This window comes from Diadema antillarum, unplaced genomic scaffold (assembly GCF_040938485.1).
Source record: "Diadema antillarum isolate AM-2024a unplaced genomic scaffold, OU_Dant_1.0 scf00000122, whole genome shotgun sequence".
Taxonomy (NCBI): Eukaryota; Metazoa; Echinodermata; class Echinoidea; order Diadematoida; family Diadematidae; genus Diadema; species Diadema antillarum.
This window is the reverse complement of record NW_027271011.1, coordinates 423,354-438,484: the sequence shown is the minus strand read 5'-3', so window position 1 is coordinate 438,484 and position 15,131 is coordinate 423,354. Positions and strand designations below refer to the sequence as shown.

The following is a 15,131-nucleotide window of genomic DNA, read 5'->3' as shown; positions in this document are numbered from 1 at the left end:
CTAATAATCATTGCAAGTTCAGATTTTATTTCACGTTTCGAGACAATACTAGTAAGGGCTGCGATGTATTTATAATTGCCTCGGCACACCGTACACGATAACGGCAACTGTCCGGGGTTTTTGCTATGGTGCGCCAAAAGGAGCCATGTCCATGATTCTGTTTAAAAGAATCAATAATTCGGTATAAAACCACACAAACTTCAATTCATATGTCAAAATCAAGAGCAACATAATCATCAGTTGAACATTTTGTAACAAAATTATTAGCGTGGAAGTGACATTGCAATAGGACCAGAACCAGACATGGTTCCTTTTGGCGCACCATAGCAAAAAACCGGACCGTTCCCGTTACGGTGCTCAGTGTGCCGAGGCCTTAACCCTCGAAGTCCGGGAAAAAATTTGCTGCAGGTATTATAATCATGTAATTCAATCTGTAAATTGGCAGCTCTAAAGTTTACTGCGGACTCTGTATTATAGAGAAAGATTGGGATAAATTATGATTAATTACATCAAATGTACAAAATTAGGGGGAAATCCATCTTCTGAGATTGTGTTGCCATTATGAAATAAATCATAGATTAGCAGTTTACAGGCTTTGATGATTTTGCAACCGACATAGAAATGGTATGACATAGACAAAATTACAGAGCCAGATACAGATCATCATCTCTTCTGAGAATCGCAAGTTTCACCTTCCACGCATTCCTACAGAATTCTGCCTAAGGAGAACAGAGCACACCTGGAAGCTCGGGGGAGGGGGGAGATTAGGGCGGGGGTGGTGTCCATTTGCCTTGTTTGCATTTTCTACCACAATAGCCATAGTACCTGCAAAGTTTGTTTTTAGAAAAAAATGGCTATGCTTTTTCCAAAATAAAATAAATAAAAATGTGTAAACTGGCCGTATACTGGCCTCCAATTTAGTCTCGCCCCTCGATGGGAGGGCATCCTGGATCTACCAGAAGCAAACGTGAAAGTAAAATCACAAATATGATTTACTGTGAACGCTTCTGCTTTTAAGTTGAAGATTTCTTTTTTTCTTCTTCTTCTTCTTTATTCGGGGGGGCTCTGAGGTCCTACGGGGACTACCAGAGGGGTGCATGGTAGGCCTATGTTATGACGGTAGCGATAATGCATGCGAGGTTTGCTGACAAATTTGATCATGCGTTATCAGGTGAAGATGTAAAATGAATATTGATACAAATGATATATTGATACCCCTAGATCTGACATTCAACACAAATGAAACTGCACTCACAAACGTTTTATACTTATACAATTTAGTTCTATGATTTCGACTTTTATAGTACAAGATTTCTTTTTAAAGATTTTCTCATACTTGGGTTGTTGACAATCTATTGGTGTCCCCGAGTAAGGTATAGGGTGTCCATTGTGCAATACATTTTATCACCCTATGGCAATCATACCTCCCATTGCAAATTGAAAAAAAAAATCAAGAAGCTGAAATGTTGAAATTGGTCCTGGCTGTGATCCGCCCTCCCCTCCCCCTTTAACAAACCCGAAACTGTACTCATCAATGAACTTACTCATGGCACTAACCATGCTAACTTCTGTGTCTATAGAAAAGGAGATTTTTAAAGCCTTTGGGAAGCTCCTTCCTCCACCCCCTCCCTCAGGAGAGGGATTCAGTTCCTATCACCCTGGGATTGACACTTGATAAGATTGGTGAGAATCAGCCATGGGCTGATGAGATTTGCCCCCCCCCCCCCCCCCCAAAAAAAAAAAAAAAAAAAAAAAAAGCTGAAAATGTAGAAATGTTTACGCACTACGAGCAACATACGACACACGACGCACGACGCGTGACGGACGGCGGGCGCCGAACGATGAATGATTGCAATAGCTTACTAACTTGAGCTCTTGGCTCAGGTGAGCTGAATTTGCAAGGGAATTTCGCGGATTTTCCCGTATAGCTGCGTCTGTCAGAAAGTGGGAAATAATCACATTTCATGATATGAATTGGATGTGCACGCAACCCAGGGTATAGGAGGAGCCAGCCTGCACAGGGCTCGAAAAGCAGGGATGTCTCATTTCACACTTGCTGAACACATTTCGGTACTACAGGATGTAGTTTTTTCCATTTCATGGAAGCTGGCTGAGATTCCTTCTTCGCAAATGTCCTTACATGACATTGTTTAATCTGATAGTGTTTTGGCAAAGTGCAATTGATGAAACAATCCTCTCCTGTAATTAACGTTGATACTTCACAGAGTCTCTTGCAGTCGTTTCCACTCGTCGATAATCGCTTTGATGCGATCGTTGGCCTTCTCAGTTTTGACATGATTTTCTCGCAATTCACAAATTGTGTTCTTGCTGGCTTTTGGCGAATGTGATTTCGTGCCATCTTCGGTCGACTTCGTGTAGGAATACTTAGGCGGGAATGTGCCATTTGGGATGACACCAGCTGGCTTACTGACAACACATGGACTGCCGATCGAAGTCCGAACGCACTTCTTTAGGGGCGTTGTCGTTGGGGTCATGCTACGGTAGACAGCAAGCGCTTTCTGATTGCTCTGTATGTCCATGGGCACACGGATGGCGCCCTCAGCGTCTTGGTATGCGAACATTGTTGGAGATCCAGGAAGAGTTGTCGGTTGGACCTCGACAAGCGAATCGCCATCGGCATACGAGCTTCGACGATGGGTTCGTATGACTTCCAGATTTTTGAAGATATTCGCTGGTAGATTGCTCAAATCCGGTTTACCACGAGGTGTTTGAATTATGTATCCTACTTTCGAGGGTGTTGTAGAATTTGTTTGTTGCCACGTACTCGGCTCGTCCGGAGGAAAGAGTCGCCTAGGAGTCAGACCTCCGCGTCGCTGGTTCATCTTTCTTTCTGGAGATTGTTGTACAGACGAGGATGAGGTATTTGAGGGAGCACAGGTGCCAATATTGCAGGGTAGTTTCCTGCTAGAAGATGGCTCTCGAGGTGGCTGAAGAGTCGTGGAATCCTCCCCGACTGACTGATGCTCGTTCAAATCCTCCGGCCCTGGCGACATGTAGAGATTTCCATCCGGCAGCTTGATGATCGTTATGACCTTTGAACTGGAATTTACCGGCAGGTGGTTTTGTAGAGGGGGTTCTTTCTGATGCGGCGTGAACCTCGAGGAGATGCAACTACTGTCATCATTGGATGGCTTTCTGTCACACCATCCGCTGGTTAGAGACGAAGCAGAGACTGTGTCCCCAATGGACAGGAACAAGTTTGGATTTGTCTGGGTCATCTTGTTTCCATCCTCCCCGTGGTATCCTGGTGTAAATCAATGTTTAAAAGGATTTAAAAAAAAACCAATAGCACACTCCATTCATAAAGAAATTTTGACCGAATGGAACTGGGTATGCGTGTTCGACGTTCACAGAACTTGACTGATCACCACCATCATACCATAGGCTAAAACTTATACCCATAAAGAAGGGTGCTACATCTTTTACACGTTTTTGGCGAACTTCTTCTATATTGTTAAATCTGGGGAACTTTTTTTGATCTCCAGTATGGCTGCAATCATCAAAAGTCAAAAGCTGTATGTTGAAAGAATTTACAATCTAAACTTTGTTAACATTTAACCTGAAACATGTTATTTTGATGAATAAACCACAACTTTCCCCAAAGCTCAAACTAACCGCGAATAATGGATGAGCAATACTGTACTTATGGACGATTGTCTCAGTATGTGATTTGACGTAACTATTCGGTAGAGTGACTTCAAGCAAAAGCAAAATTTGGAAAAGGGATAAGTATTTTGTCTAAAAATTCAAGTGCATTTTGTTTCCTACTCACTTACCAGCCATGTCACAGGTGAAAATGTTTGCAAAAGAGTTGCTTTCATTTCGGCCGCTTGGATGAGCGATGTCTATCGAGAGGTTTGGTTGTTGTTTCCCCTGCTGACGAAATAACACAATAACTATCACAATAACCAAAGAATGACCATGAAGACCTCCACTTGAAATAAAAAGAAAAGCAATTGAAATGGTGATGGATGCGAGTAAATACTGAATAAAACGTTATATTTTACAAGCAATTCAGGCCTCCATGATAGATGCGGGGGTCAAGGATTAATGGGAAACCTTATTCTGGGTAACTTAATTCAATAATACGAATCTAATTTAATTCAAGAATTCCTCCCTTTCCCCAGCGCTTTGACGGGCAGAATTTCCGTGCGTTGTTCTCGATCTAGAGGTCTATTTTTTTTTTTTGTGGGTCTATAGTCTTCTTACTTCCCCCTTCCCGGCCACAGCCTCTGAGTTGTCATGATGACATTCAAATAGCTTTTGATAACATTATCTTTCCAATAAATAACTTATCGATCTTTACCCGTACGACGTGTATTCTTTCGATCACTCGCACATACAAACACACTTCCACGCACTCAAGAGCCCCGTATCCAATCTTGTGCTTCATGTTCTTCCATGACTAGGGATCACGTGGACGGTATATAATGGTAAATTGTATGTCAGATGCCCATATACGTGTATGACACGTATGAGTTTGAGGTGTTCTTGAAGGGGAACCAATGCACCAGCATCATCAAAAACAAAAATACAATAATTCCAAACACAAACGACAAACTGAACGAAGTCAGTGTGTAAGAGATACACAACTGTCGGCATGCCAAACTGTCAACATTAGCTAACTGAAGTGAAATATCAATACTCACAAACATTTCATCGAACTCTCGAATCAACATGGCTCTTTCCGATGAATCATCGAACAGAAGAGGATCCTCTTCCCACAGAGTCGGGAAATGATACATTGGAATCTCTTCAAATTGTGCTTGAAGGGATTATGATGGCCTACTGATGAATTATTGTTTTGGAGCAATCTTGAGAAATCCCTCTCTGTTTATTACCATCCCCCAAGTGCCAAAGATGAGCAAGCGCGCGTTCTAGTAACTTTGGTTACCACGCAAAATTTCTTGCATGAGGCGCGCAGGTCATGTTTTTAGATGCGCTTTGATTATGACGTCATATTTTTATTACTGGAGGGCATCTCATGAAGCGTTTTGGTCGGGTATTTTTCTGACAAACTGTTACAATCTACAGAAATCCGTGCATCTGATTGGCTGAGAGCAAATTTGTCCGACAACTTTGTCGGACAAAATGCTTCATGAAATGCCCCCCTGGAGTAGAACGAGACTCAAAGTAGAGGTGACGAGTGCAACAATGTGGATGGTCTTCTTCTTCTTCTTGGGAGCTTTTCATGAAGCAACTTGTCAGTGATTTTCACCGACAAATTCGCTATCAGCCAATCAGACGCAAGGATTTCAGTAGATTTTAACAGTTGTCAGTGTAAATCACTGACAAAAAGTTTCATGAAACGGTCCCCTGGTTAAGTCTGCCTTCTTCAACAAGCTGAAGTTTCTTGCAGACTATGTCATTTACATTATAATACATTTTATTTACAGATATTTACAAGCACATAACAAATAATTATGAAGAACAAAGACTGGCCACTGTGATCAACCGTTAGTCGGTTACAGAATGCTCACACAGATGGCCCTGCAGCACTTTCCGAGGACAGGGAATTTCAGCTTCTTATAGTGGTCTCAGAAAGAACGAATAGCGATGTGATTCTTTCGCCAGTTATCCCAGACATTATGGAAAGGGAAGTGAACTGTTCTTGGCTGCGTACTGTTCATTTGCAGTTTACAAATTCCGTCAGGACTATTGCCTCATCCGCGTGACATGACCCCATCAAGCCTGCATCAGCTGTCGTTTCCTGACTGTTGAGAGCAGCTCACGTTCCGCCGATACCATCTCTAGCCATCACTACTTCTGCGTTAGATTTTCTTTGAGTCCATGGTATGCTCATTATTCTTCTATATATATATATATATATATATATATATATATATATATATATATATATATATTATATATATTGTAACCAATGAAGAATTGGTAGATTAGTGTATTAGTAAGAAAACGGTGAAAATTAGTCAAATATTGAGAGTTCCGTGGTCGAATATATAATCGATCGATTATTTTAACAATCGATCATGAATCGATCAGTTTCAAGGAAACTGACGTTTATGGATTGTTTTGTTAGGAATTTTAGAGGGGTAATAATTGTTGGAGATGCGATTATGTTCAGTAATAATTTTTCATATAATTATTGCTTTGTTATCTAATCATTTCCGTATGATGAGGAAGGTTAATAAGCGTTAGTATGTGAGGAAAAGGTCAGTAAGTAAAATGCGTAACCGTTTCGAAAATATAGCGGTTGGAGAATAATAAGAGGTTGAATATGTTTCCAAACAGCTGGGTGGGCCTAAATACAGGCCGATAGAGCTGGATGGGCCTAGATACGGGCCAAAGTGTGGATAAGCCAGCTGGGTGGGCCTAGATACGGGCCAAAGTGTGGATAAGCCAGCTGGGTGAGCCTGGATACAGGCCGAGAGAGCTGGGTGGGCCTGGATACAGGCCAAAGTGTGGATGAGTAGTGTCAATAAAGCGTTGATTGAAGTGGATACTACTGCCTGGACCGTTTCATTTGAAGTCTGCTGCAGTATAACACAAGTATTGGTGAGTAGTGCAGTGCAATTACGGAACTGATGAAATGATATGCGAGTGAACTGGTATTGGTATCTGCGATTGGATGAGCTGCACTGGTATTGGTATCTGCGATTGGATGAGCTGCTCTGGTACTGGTATCTTCGTTGGATGAATTGTGACTGGTAGTATTCTGGTAGTAAGCAAGTAATGGGAATAGACTGGTAGTAAGTAACCAAGCAATAGGGTACATTTCAACGCCGTTCTCCACGCCTGGTTGTATATTTCAACCAAACGGACCCCAGCCTAGCTCGGACCATCCTGACCCTTCTCCAGCTAGTTGCCGGGGCCGGATGGCACACAGCGTATAACAACATTATACACTAGCGACAGAAGGAGAGAAGGCTACAATATATATATATATATATATATATATATATATATATATATATATATATATATATATATATATAATAGCTCAACTCAATAATATCATGTGTTTCGTCGATTGTTAATTGTCCATATCTCTGTGCCATACGACATACCTGACCATAATTTCTATATAAATCATGTCGCGAAAAGGCCGTTTCCTTATTATGGCGATGGACAATTTGTGATTTCCAGCACATTACCCATGCTCTGAAACGCTTAGGTATAAGAGTAAAATTTTATACGAACTTGTAAATGTACAACTCCATACTTGTCTTGAAGATCTGACACCCAAGATGATCTCTAAAAACTCATCTATGCTCTACGTGTTGCTTCACTGTAAGGTACGGCAATGTACCCATCACCCTCCTCCTCCATCTCTTTCTTCTCCTCCCCCTACCACCAAGGGTGAATCTTAGCTGGTATCATACATTGCAATCCAAAGTTAAGTTCATGCCACCCTTTTGCAACCCTGAAAATTATTATTTTTTCTTAAAAGCTGGTTCATAATAATTGTACAAGTGAGTAATTCAGATCTTTGCTCAGAATGCTAAAGCTTGAAACTAAAAACATGAAATAAACAAAACCCCAAAAATGATTGAGGGTTAACCCACTTTAATTTTCCTGTGAATTCATTCGAACTCCGAAAATTTAATTCGTTATTCTCTGTACAAGACGGTTCCAGTGTGTTCTCAAGTGACTCGGGGTTAGTTTTACTTTTTTTTTGTTTAACGCTGCATGATACGAGGTGTATTACGGTATGATTTCATACACCATGTTGGGAGACGTTATCCTTCAACCATGCAAAATTTCGTGACCGTTGCCAAAGAGAATGAAACCACGTTCACATATACACGTGGATAAACTGAATGCAGCATTTTTGTGGTAAAAAAAATCAGTGAATTTTGAGGAAAATTGGAAAATCAGTTCCAAAGTTGTGTGTTTTAATATTGCAAAAATGAGTTTTCAAAATGAAATATAAATAGGTGTAGAATTCTCTTCATAATTACACTTTTTTTTTATGAGTAGCGCCTATAAGAAAAACCTGAAGAAACACTTACTAGTATTTGAGATGTGTGATTGAAAGTTTGATTATCAGTGTGATTAATTCGTCCGATCATCTCACTTGGACTGAGATCGTGCACGATGTCAAGTGTTCCGAGACCAAGTGCTGAAAATCAAAACAAATGCATAGACTCAAGTTGACAGATCATGTGACTTCGAGCTCACCTGACTACACACGTGACTGCTCACACCTTCCTGGCACTCTGGATACTCGTTGCCAGTGGAACTTTACAATGAAGCATTTGGCGCTTTTATTCTTCCTTTGCCTACATACTGACGGCAGTACTTACTATAAACTTGACCCACAGTGGCCAGTAGATTCTGATGCATTCCAGGGACCAGTTTACAGCGCTGCTGTAGATGACAGAAATGGCGAAGTCTTCGTCTCTCAGGTAGGGTTAAGTTTTCGTATTAGTCACCGTCCCACCTATTGTGGTTTGTGTATGCTATATTATACGCGTTTCTTGTTTGTAAACTCGGATTTGCTTACTGCGCACAACAGCCCAAACGCGAAGCTACTACACTCTAGACTGCTACTACTAGTTCTGTGAGGTACTTCTGACGAACGCATTGTGCAATTCTTTGACCAGTGGTGACGACCCTGACATATAATGAGATGACATTGTGTTTACTATCACACGATTCTTTAAAATTATGTGTGTGATGATGATCATGAAAAAACATTTTTTTGGAACTGCATTCAAATGCTATTCATTTGAGACTTCAATAGCAAGAGACGAGACAGGAGATGAATGAAGCAGAAACTAGACCTAAAAGTACCCCCCCCCCAAAAAAAAAGGGGGAAAAATTCCAATACATGAAACAATAAATAAATGAATAGATCTAGAAGTCCTGACTCTTTAATCATAAACTAGTAGAAAATTACTCAGAGTGTGCAGAGACCTCCGCCAAGCAGCTGATTTCCACCCATACTCACATGCTGAAAATTGTCCAATTTCCCAATTAGAAGCCTTTTTTTGTCAGCTTACAGCTGCGCGGCACAGCGGCGCATCATCCTACCTGAGCACACGCTTTAGAGCACGTTTGCAAACCTCAAATGCACGCATCTTGAACTCCCAAGTTCATTATATTACGTCATTAGGCCTATCTGCAAAAAGATAAAAATCCATAACAATTCAGGGATCTCTACCAGAGTATACTCATCTGTTCCTTGTGTTTTCTGTTTTCCTGCAAGTTTCATTCTAATTTGTTCACAGCTTTTTGAGTTATTTTGCACACACACACACACACACACACACACACAGAAAAACGCAAACCAATGCCAATGAAATGTAATCTCCTTCCTTTGCAGAGGTAATGATAACTTTAGCTATGCCTTCTATGCATCTTGAATTTTATTTACATTTGTCAATTTTGCTTTTATTGATAAAGTAAAAATGATGTCTAATGTTACAGTTAAGTCATTTCTATTTGTCCATTTTCGTAGAGTTTGAGCTTTTGTGAACGTGACTTAAGGCATTATGCTTAATTTGGAAAATGGATTGTAGTTAAAAATGCAGTGTCTTTTTTTTTTCTTTACAGAGTACTGAAAATTTGTTTTAATATTATTTCTACACAGAGAGGAGATGGGATTCCACACATCCTGGTATTTGAAGAGGAGACTGGCAAACTCCTCAGAAACTTCACGTACAGTAACAGCAGCGTTCTACAGGACCTTCACGGCATGAGATATCAATACAACCAGACAAACCAGATAGGATACGTGTGGGTGACGGATGTTGGTGATGGTAAGGATTACAATAAGGGCTGAGCTGTTAAAAGGTAGTGTGATAACTTCACCCAAATCCATACTTTTTGTGTTCACTGCATGTTTATTAAAGTTACAATTACATATCGTCACTGGGGTGACAAGACCTTGTATCTGCAAATTAGGTGAAAATGACTTTTTTTTTTTGGATTAATGGTCAAATAATTAGTGAAAGGGGATGAATCCCACAATGATTGGAACAACCATCCCCCAGCATTCCCACTGATTTCCACTGATCAGTTACTAGCCATCCCCTTTAAGTGATGTCCTGTCCAACTCCCAACTGTCTTTCCCCCAAAATGGAGCCACCATGGTATGTCAAAGGAAAGGCTATCCCATTCGCCATAGTGCTTTGGCCGCCATGTTGTTTGGCTCTCCTGAACATTTGACATTTATAGATACGAGGTCTTGTCGCCCCAGCGACGATATCCTTTATGATTACATAGGATCCATTTTACCACAAAAGTGGTCATCAAGCCAAGGTGATTGTGTGTGTTTACTAAACTAAAGTCTCAAGGTGTGTCATAGTAGGTGGTCTATGTGACAAATAACATATTTTGTGGATACTTTTTATTTTCATACTGGAGATATTTTAGCACAGAAGATTGAAAGTGTCATCTTTTGATTGTTTCATAACAGGGATGTGGTATTATTTTCATGAAGTCTTTCATATGTGGAATGGAAAGTATACGTAAAATTGGGCTTAAACTTATCCTGTTTTCTTCGTTGTCATCCAAGTACAAATTGCCTAGATTTCTTTGGACATCAAGTTTCACATGTGCTTACATCACATTTCAGCTTATTTTTTGATTAGTAGTTTTGCCTTTATTATAGGTATTTAACTGCATCCTTAGATTTTGCACCAAAAATCATCTCATGGAGATGCATCCATCACGTAAAGTGAAATATCAAAATTTAAATCCTGTAGATATTGTTGCAATATTCAGTTTGATGTCCACCCTGTATCCCTCGTGCATTAGGACATATTAATGCCATTATGATATATGATCAGAAATTATCCTCAAAACAAAACAAAGACATTGCTTCTAGAAAGAAACATGACTAGTTCCTAACAATTTTATTTATTTGTTTTGTTTTGTTTTGTTTGTTTGTTTGTTGTTGTTTTTTTTTGGGGGGGGGGGCACAAGTATGTTCTGTGTGTTTGTGCTATTTTGTGGTACTTACAGTAACACTTGTTCTTGCCAATATATGCTGTATGTAGCATGTTGGCTCTTCAAAGTGCAGTGATGCAGTAAGGATGGATTTTTCTTTTCTTAATTGTGCTGTTTAGTTTCATACCCTGTTTAGATTTGTTTGATAAGAAAAGTACATTGTAAAGTTTGCACAAATTCATGCCTTATAAATCATTAAATGTTAACATAGAGCAGTTTGGGATGAGACATTTACTGTAAACCTGGGGAACATGTCTCAGTCAGAAAATTATTACACCACAATAACCAAACATTAAGAAATTATTATTTTTGTTGTTTACTTGTCAGGTCCCTATGGCTACACTGTGAAGCGTCTGCGCACAGACGGTGCCCTGGACATGATGCTTGGTGTGGCTGGGAAGGCAGGGACGTCCCTTCAACCACTCCAGTTTGGCAATGTTGCTGACCTAGCATTCAATGAGGAAGGCACACTGTACATCGCTGATGGGGACGGCGGAGTCAACAACAGAGTGGTCAAAGTGGCGCTGAGTATGTTTCAGGAGGCAGCCACCATTTCTTTTGATGCATTGCTGTAAAACCAGAAATATTGGTGTCATGAGGCTTTTGAAGCTGACAACCTTTTTCATTTCATGAAAGTCTCGCAAATTGCTTCAGGCATTCAATGCGTCTTATAGACAAAAACTTTCATTTGTATTTTATTTTTGTGAATCTTGGCTCCTTGAGAAATTGGCACTCGGTTGTAACTTTCACAAATACAAATATAGACTGTATTTCTGTTTTTACAGTACTTGAATATGCTTGGGGCTTTTGCACTCCCACCTTCTCCACCCCCACATTTGAAAAGTGTTGCATCGTAAATTGAGAATAACTATAGAGGACATTGATGCATACCTACCAACTTCTCTTACTTGATAGGAATTTTCTTGATTTTTCAACAAGAATGAAACTTTTGTTCAAAGGTATGTTTTTTTTTTGGTTTTTTTTTGGTGTGTGTGTGTGTCAAAAACTTGCTAATAGTGATGTATGAGATATAGATGGAAATTGCTATCTTTGCAATTCATTTTCTCATGTATCCCTATTATTTGTGGATTTCGGGATTGGCAATTATGTGAATTGCTCATGATGTGGAGGATAAACCTTATGCGCAGTGTTTTTTTATTATTGATATGGTCATAGGCACAAAGAAGCAATGCATACAGGTGATGTGAAATATATGTTTTGTTTTTCCATCTACACATGTATGCAATTATTAGTTACTGGTAGACTGATTGGGGGCGGGTGGTCTCATTCAGTGCTTAGAGAGTGAAATAATGGAAGTGCCAAAACCTGTCTGGAAAAGAAATTCACCCTTTATACACTGATTCATCACTTCTGATGTGATGACCTACAAGTATTTATTTGCATGGTTCAGTATCATAATGTTACAATAACTGTATTCATAGTATGATTTTGAAATTAGAAACATGTAATATTCTTTGCTTTCATTTCATTACATGGTCATGTGATTAAACGACAAATTCATGAAAGTGGAATTAATGTTATTTATGAACACCCTTTACATATATCCCAGAAGGTGTATGTTCTGTGATGATTAGGGCTGTATGCTCTAATTGAGTATTAAACCCACATGCAGTATGTTGGCTATGGTAAACTAAAACTTTGCTTTTTAAAAACAAAATAATGATCATGTCATGCATATTCACTCCTTGGAAGATGCATTCAAGTTCGTATACATTTGTATTGTATAGGCCTATATCTTATTGACATGACTACTCAGAGTGAACACCTTTTCATAATAAAGTGTGATATCTGATGATAGGGAATTCTGGTGGCATGGCGATCTGGAGTGTTGGTAGAAACGGAACAAACCCCGGCCAGTTCCGCATCCCACACAGTGTGGAGCTTGATGAAGGAGGACGCATGTGGGTGGCCGACCGCATGAACGGCCGGCTGCAGGCATTTGACTCGAAGACGGGGGAACTTCTGGGGGAATGGTCTTCCTGTTTCAAAGATGGTCAACCCTACTCAGTAAGGTGAGACTGCACAAGTGACCCTCAAACCGCAATACAAAGTATGAGGCTTTGAAATCCTTATGTTATACCTGTTTAATACTCGTAATACCATTGGTTCATTTTTTTTTTCTGCCCACCTTTTACCAGGATGATAAGTGTCTTTTTAATTGTTATCTTCCAAGTTTTCATTTGGGTTTTCTTCTGCTTTTTTTAATATATATATATATATATATATAGAGAGAGAGAGAGCGAGAAGGGGTCTTGACCATTTACAGCACCAGTGTAGCTCCTTCATTATTTATATTCAGTCCTCTGAAGGGCAATCTAGCTACGTCCACGATTGCTCTTCTTATATATATATATATATATATATATATATATATATATATATATATATATATGTATATATATATATATATATATATATATATATATATATATATATATATATATATATGTATGTATATATATATATATATATATATATATGTATATATATATTTTTTTTTTTTTGGGGGGGGGGGCGACTGGGGGCAACACTGCAGAATATTACAAAGAAGTCCTCAAGTGTTGGCCCAGAAATCTGGTACTCCAGTCCATTGTTCTGCTGGACACTGGAGGTACAATGTATTATGTTTTCTGTATTTTAAATCAATAACGACACATAGCAGAGCTGATATCTGTTATGCTTTAAATGTTTCTTCTTTATGAAAATGTGAAGAAAATATTTTTTGAATGAAAAGTGTTCTTTTTTATTTTTTTTTAATTTGATATATTAAACTTTATTGTTTGCAATATTTCTATTCTTATACCAGAACGTGATCTGTACCTTGAAGATATGTTGTTGTTCTATTTTTTTGTTTTTGTTTTGTTTGTTTTGTTTTTTACTGTGCATCAATATGTTTTTTGATCTGCAGAGTTTGACAGCCCTTAGGCAAGTGAATAATGTTACATACACATAGAGTAAAACATGCGGGTGCAGATGCTCACAATGACCGAGACTTCTCTGCACTGATTGTTGTGTTCTCACTGTCTCTACAGGCTTAGTAAGGACAAGGGTCATTTCATAGTGACCCAGCTACAGTCCAATCAGATCGCCCTGGTCAAGGCCCCACCTAAGGCAGGCCCCATTGGTGAATGCCTGAGACTGGACACCATCCCCACGGGGAACGACACCAAACCTCATCTTGTGGCAGTCAGCCAGCAGAGTGGGGCTTTCTACGTCGGCGAGCTGGGCTCCCAAACGTGTCAGAAATTTGTGCCGGTCTAGCTGTTGTGTGGTGTGTTCCTCACCCTGACTGTTTAACCTCAAAGATAAAGGTGCAATTCTTAAAGGAAATCTTTCTGAATCTAGGGCTCAAGGAATGCCCATTTTAGAGATGAATAGAACAGTCTTATGTGCATTCTCTGAAGCTGTATATGTATTGTAAACAAGGCGCAACATTAAATTCTGTATGTGGTGGCCCAAATTGGGCATCAAAATCATCAAATTTAATGTTTGGGTGGCCTGACAATGAATTCATTGACCAGAAAAGATAATGACAAACATGAAAATAAATAATTTGATTAGATGTTGAAATGATAAATTAAACCACTATAGTGATTATGTGAGAATTGGCAGGTACAATAAAGTGGTTCAAATACAACACACTGTTACCAAGGAGTAAGAAAGTAAAACATGTGACAATAAAGTTATTTTAATAAAACACTAAATCAATCATAAACCACGATGACAACTGTATGAAATTGACAAAAATGATGAAGGGCTGCAAAAACCATGGACTGTTCTAAGTCCACCAAGTCTAACATATTTGAAGGTAAATTAAGCCATGAATATTACTCTTTACCTGACACCAAAATGTGGTGTCAGGTAATAATATAATAAACATATCATATTCATATAAGTATGTTTTACATTAGGGTGTATCTACTTCCATGTTTAGGTTGAAAAAAAATGGTTGTGAAATTTGGCAGAGAGATAAAATAACTTGGCAGATTGGAAGTTAGTTTGGCTGGAATGGTGACACTTTTGCAACGCTTGTGAAGTCAGTCAGCTGAAATGCATGCAGTTATCAAGCACCAAGCTGCAAGTTATTCTTCTCTTTTTAAGGATGAGAAGAACAAATGGAATGATATAATGTACACACTCAAACATTGTTTGGTAGCCCTGTCTGGGCCACC

The 15,131-nt window shown here is 39.2% G+C and overlaps 1 protein-coding gene across 1 annotated transcript; it reads left to right on the top strand.

The window, feature by feature from the left end:
• The first annotated feature begins 8,231 nt into the window (after window positions 1-8,231).
• LOC139720123 (NHL repeat-containing protein 3-like) lies at window positions 8,232-14,784 on the top strand. The gene is made up of 5 exons (XM_071631495.1): window positions 8,232-8,390; window positions 9,578-9,746; window positions 11,266-11,466; window positions 12,758-12,971; window positions 13,992-14,784. The coding sequence occupies exons 1-5, from the start codon at window positions 8,232-8,234 to the stop codon at window positions 14,218-14,220; spliced, it is 972 nt and encodes a 323-aa protein (XP_071487596.1). The 3' UTR covers window positions 14,221-14,784.
• Window positions 14,785-15,131: the final 347 nt, after the last annotated feature.

Bases quoted from the DNA above. Each gene is read 5' to 3' on its own strand.
- LOC139720123 (XM_071631495.1), top strand. From the start codon at position 8,232: ATGAAGCATTTGGCGCTTTTATTCTTCCTTTGCCTACATACTGACGGC. The intron at 11,467-12,757 runs GTATGTTTCAGG...ATCTGATGATAG, and splicing joins AGTGGTCAAAGTGGCGCTGA to GGAATTCTGGTGGCATGGCG. The intron at 12,972-13,991 runs GTGAGACTGCAC...CTGTCTCTACAG, and splicing joins GGTCAACCCTACTCAGTAAG to GCTTAGTAAGGACAAGGGTC.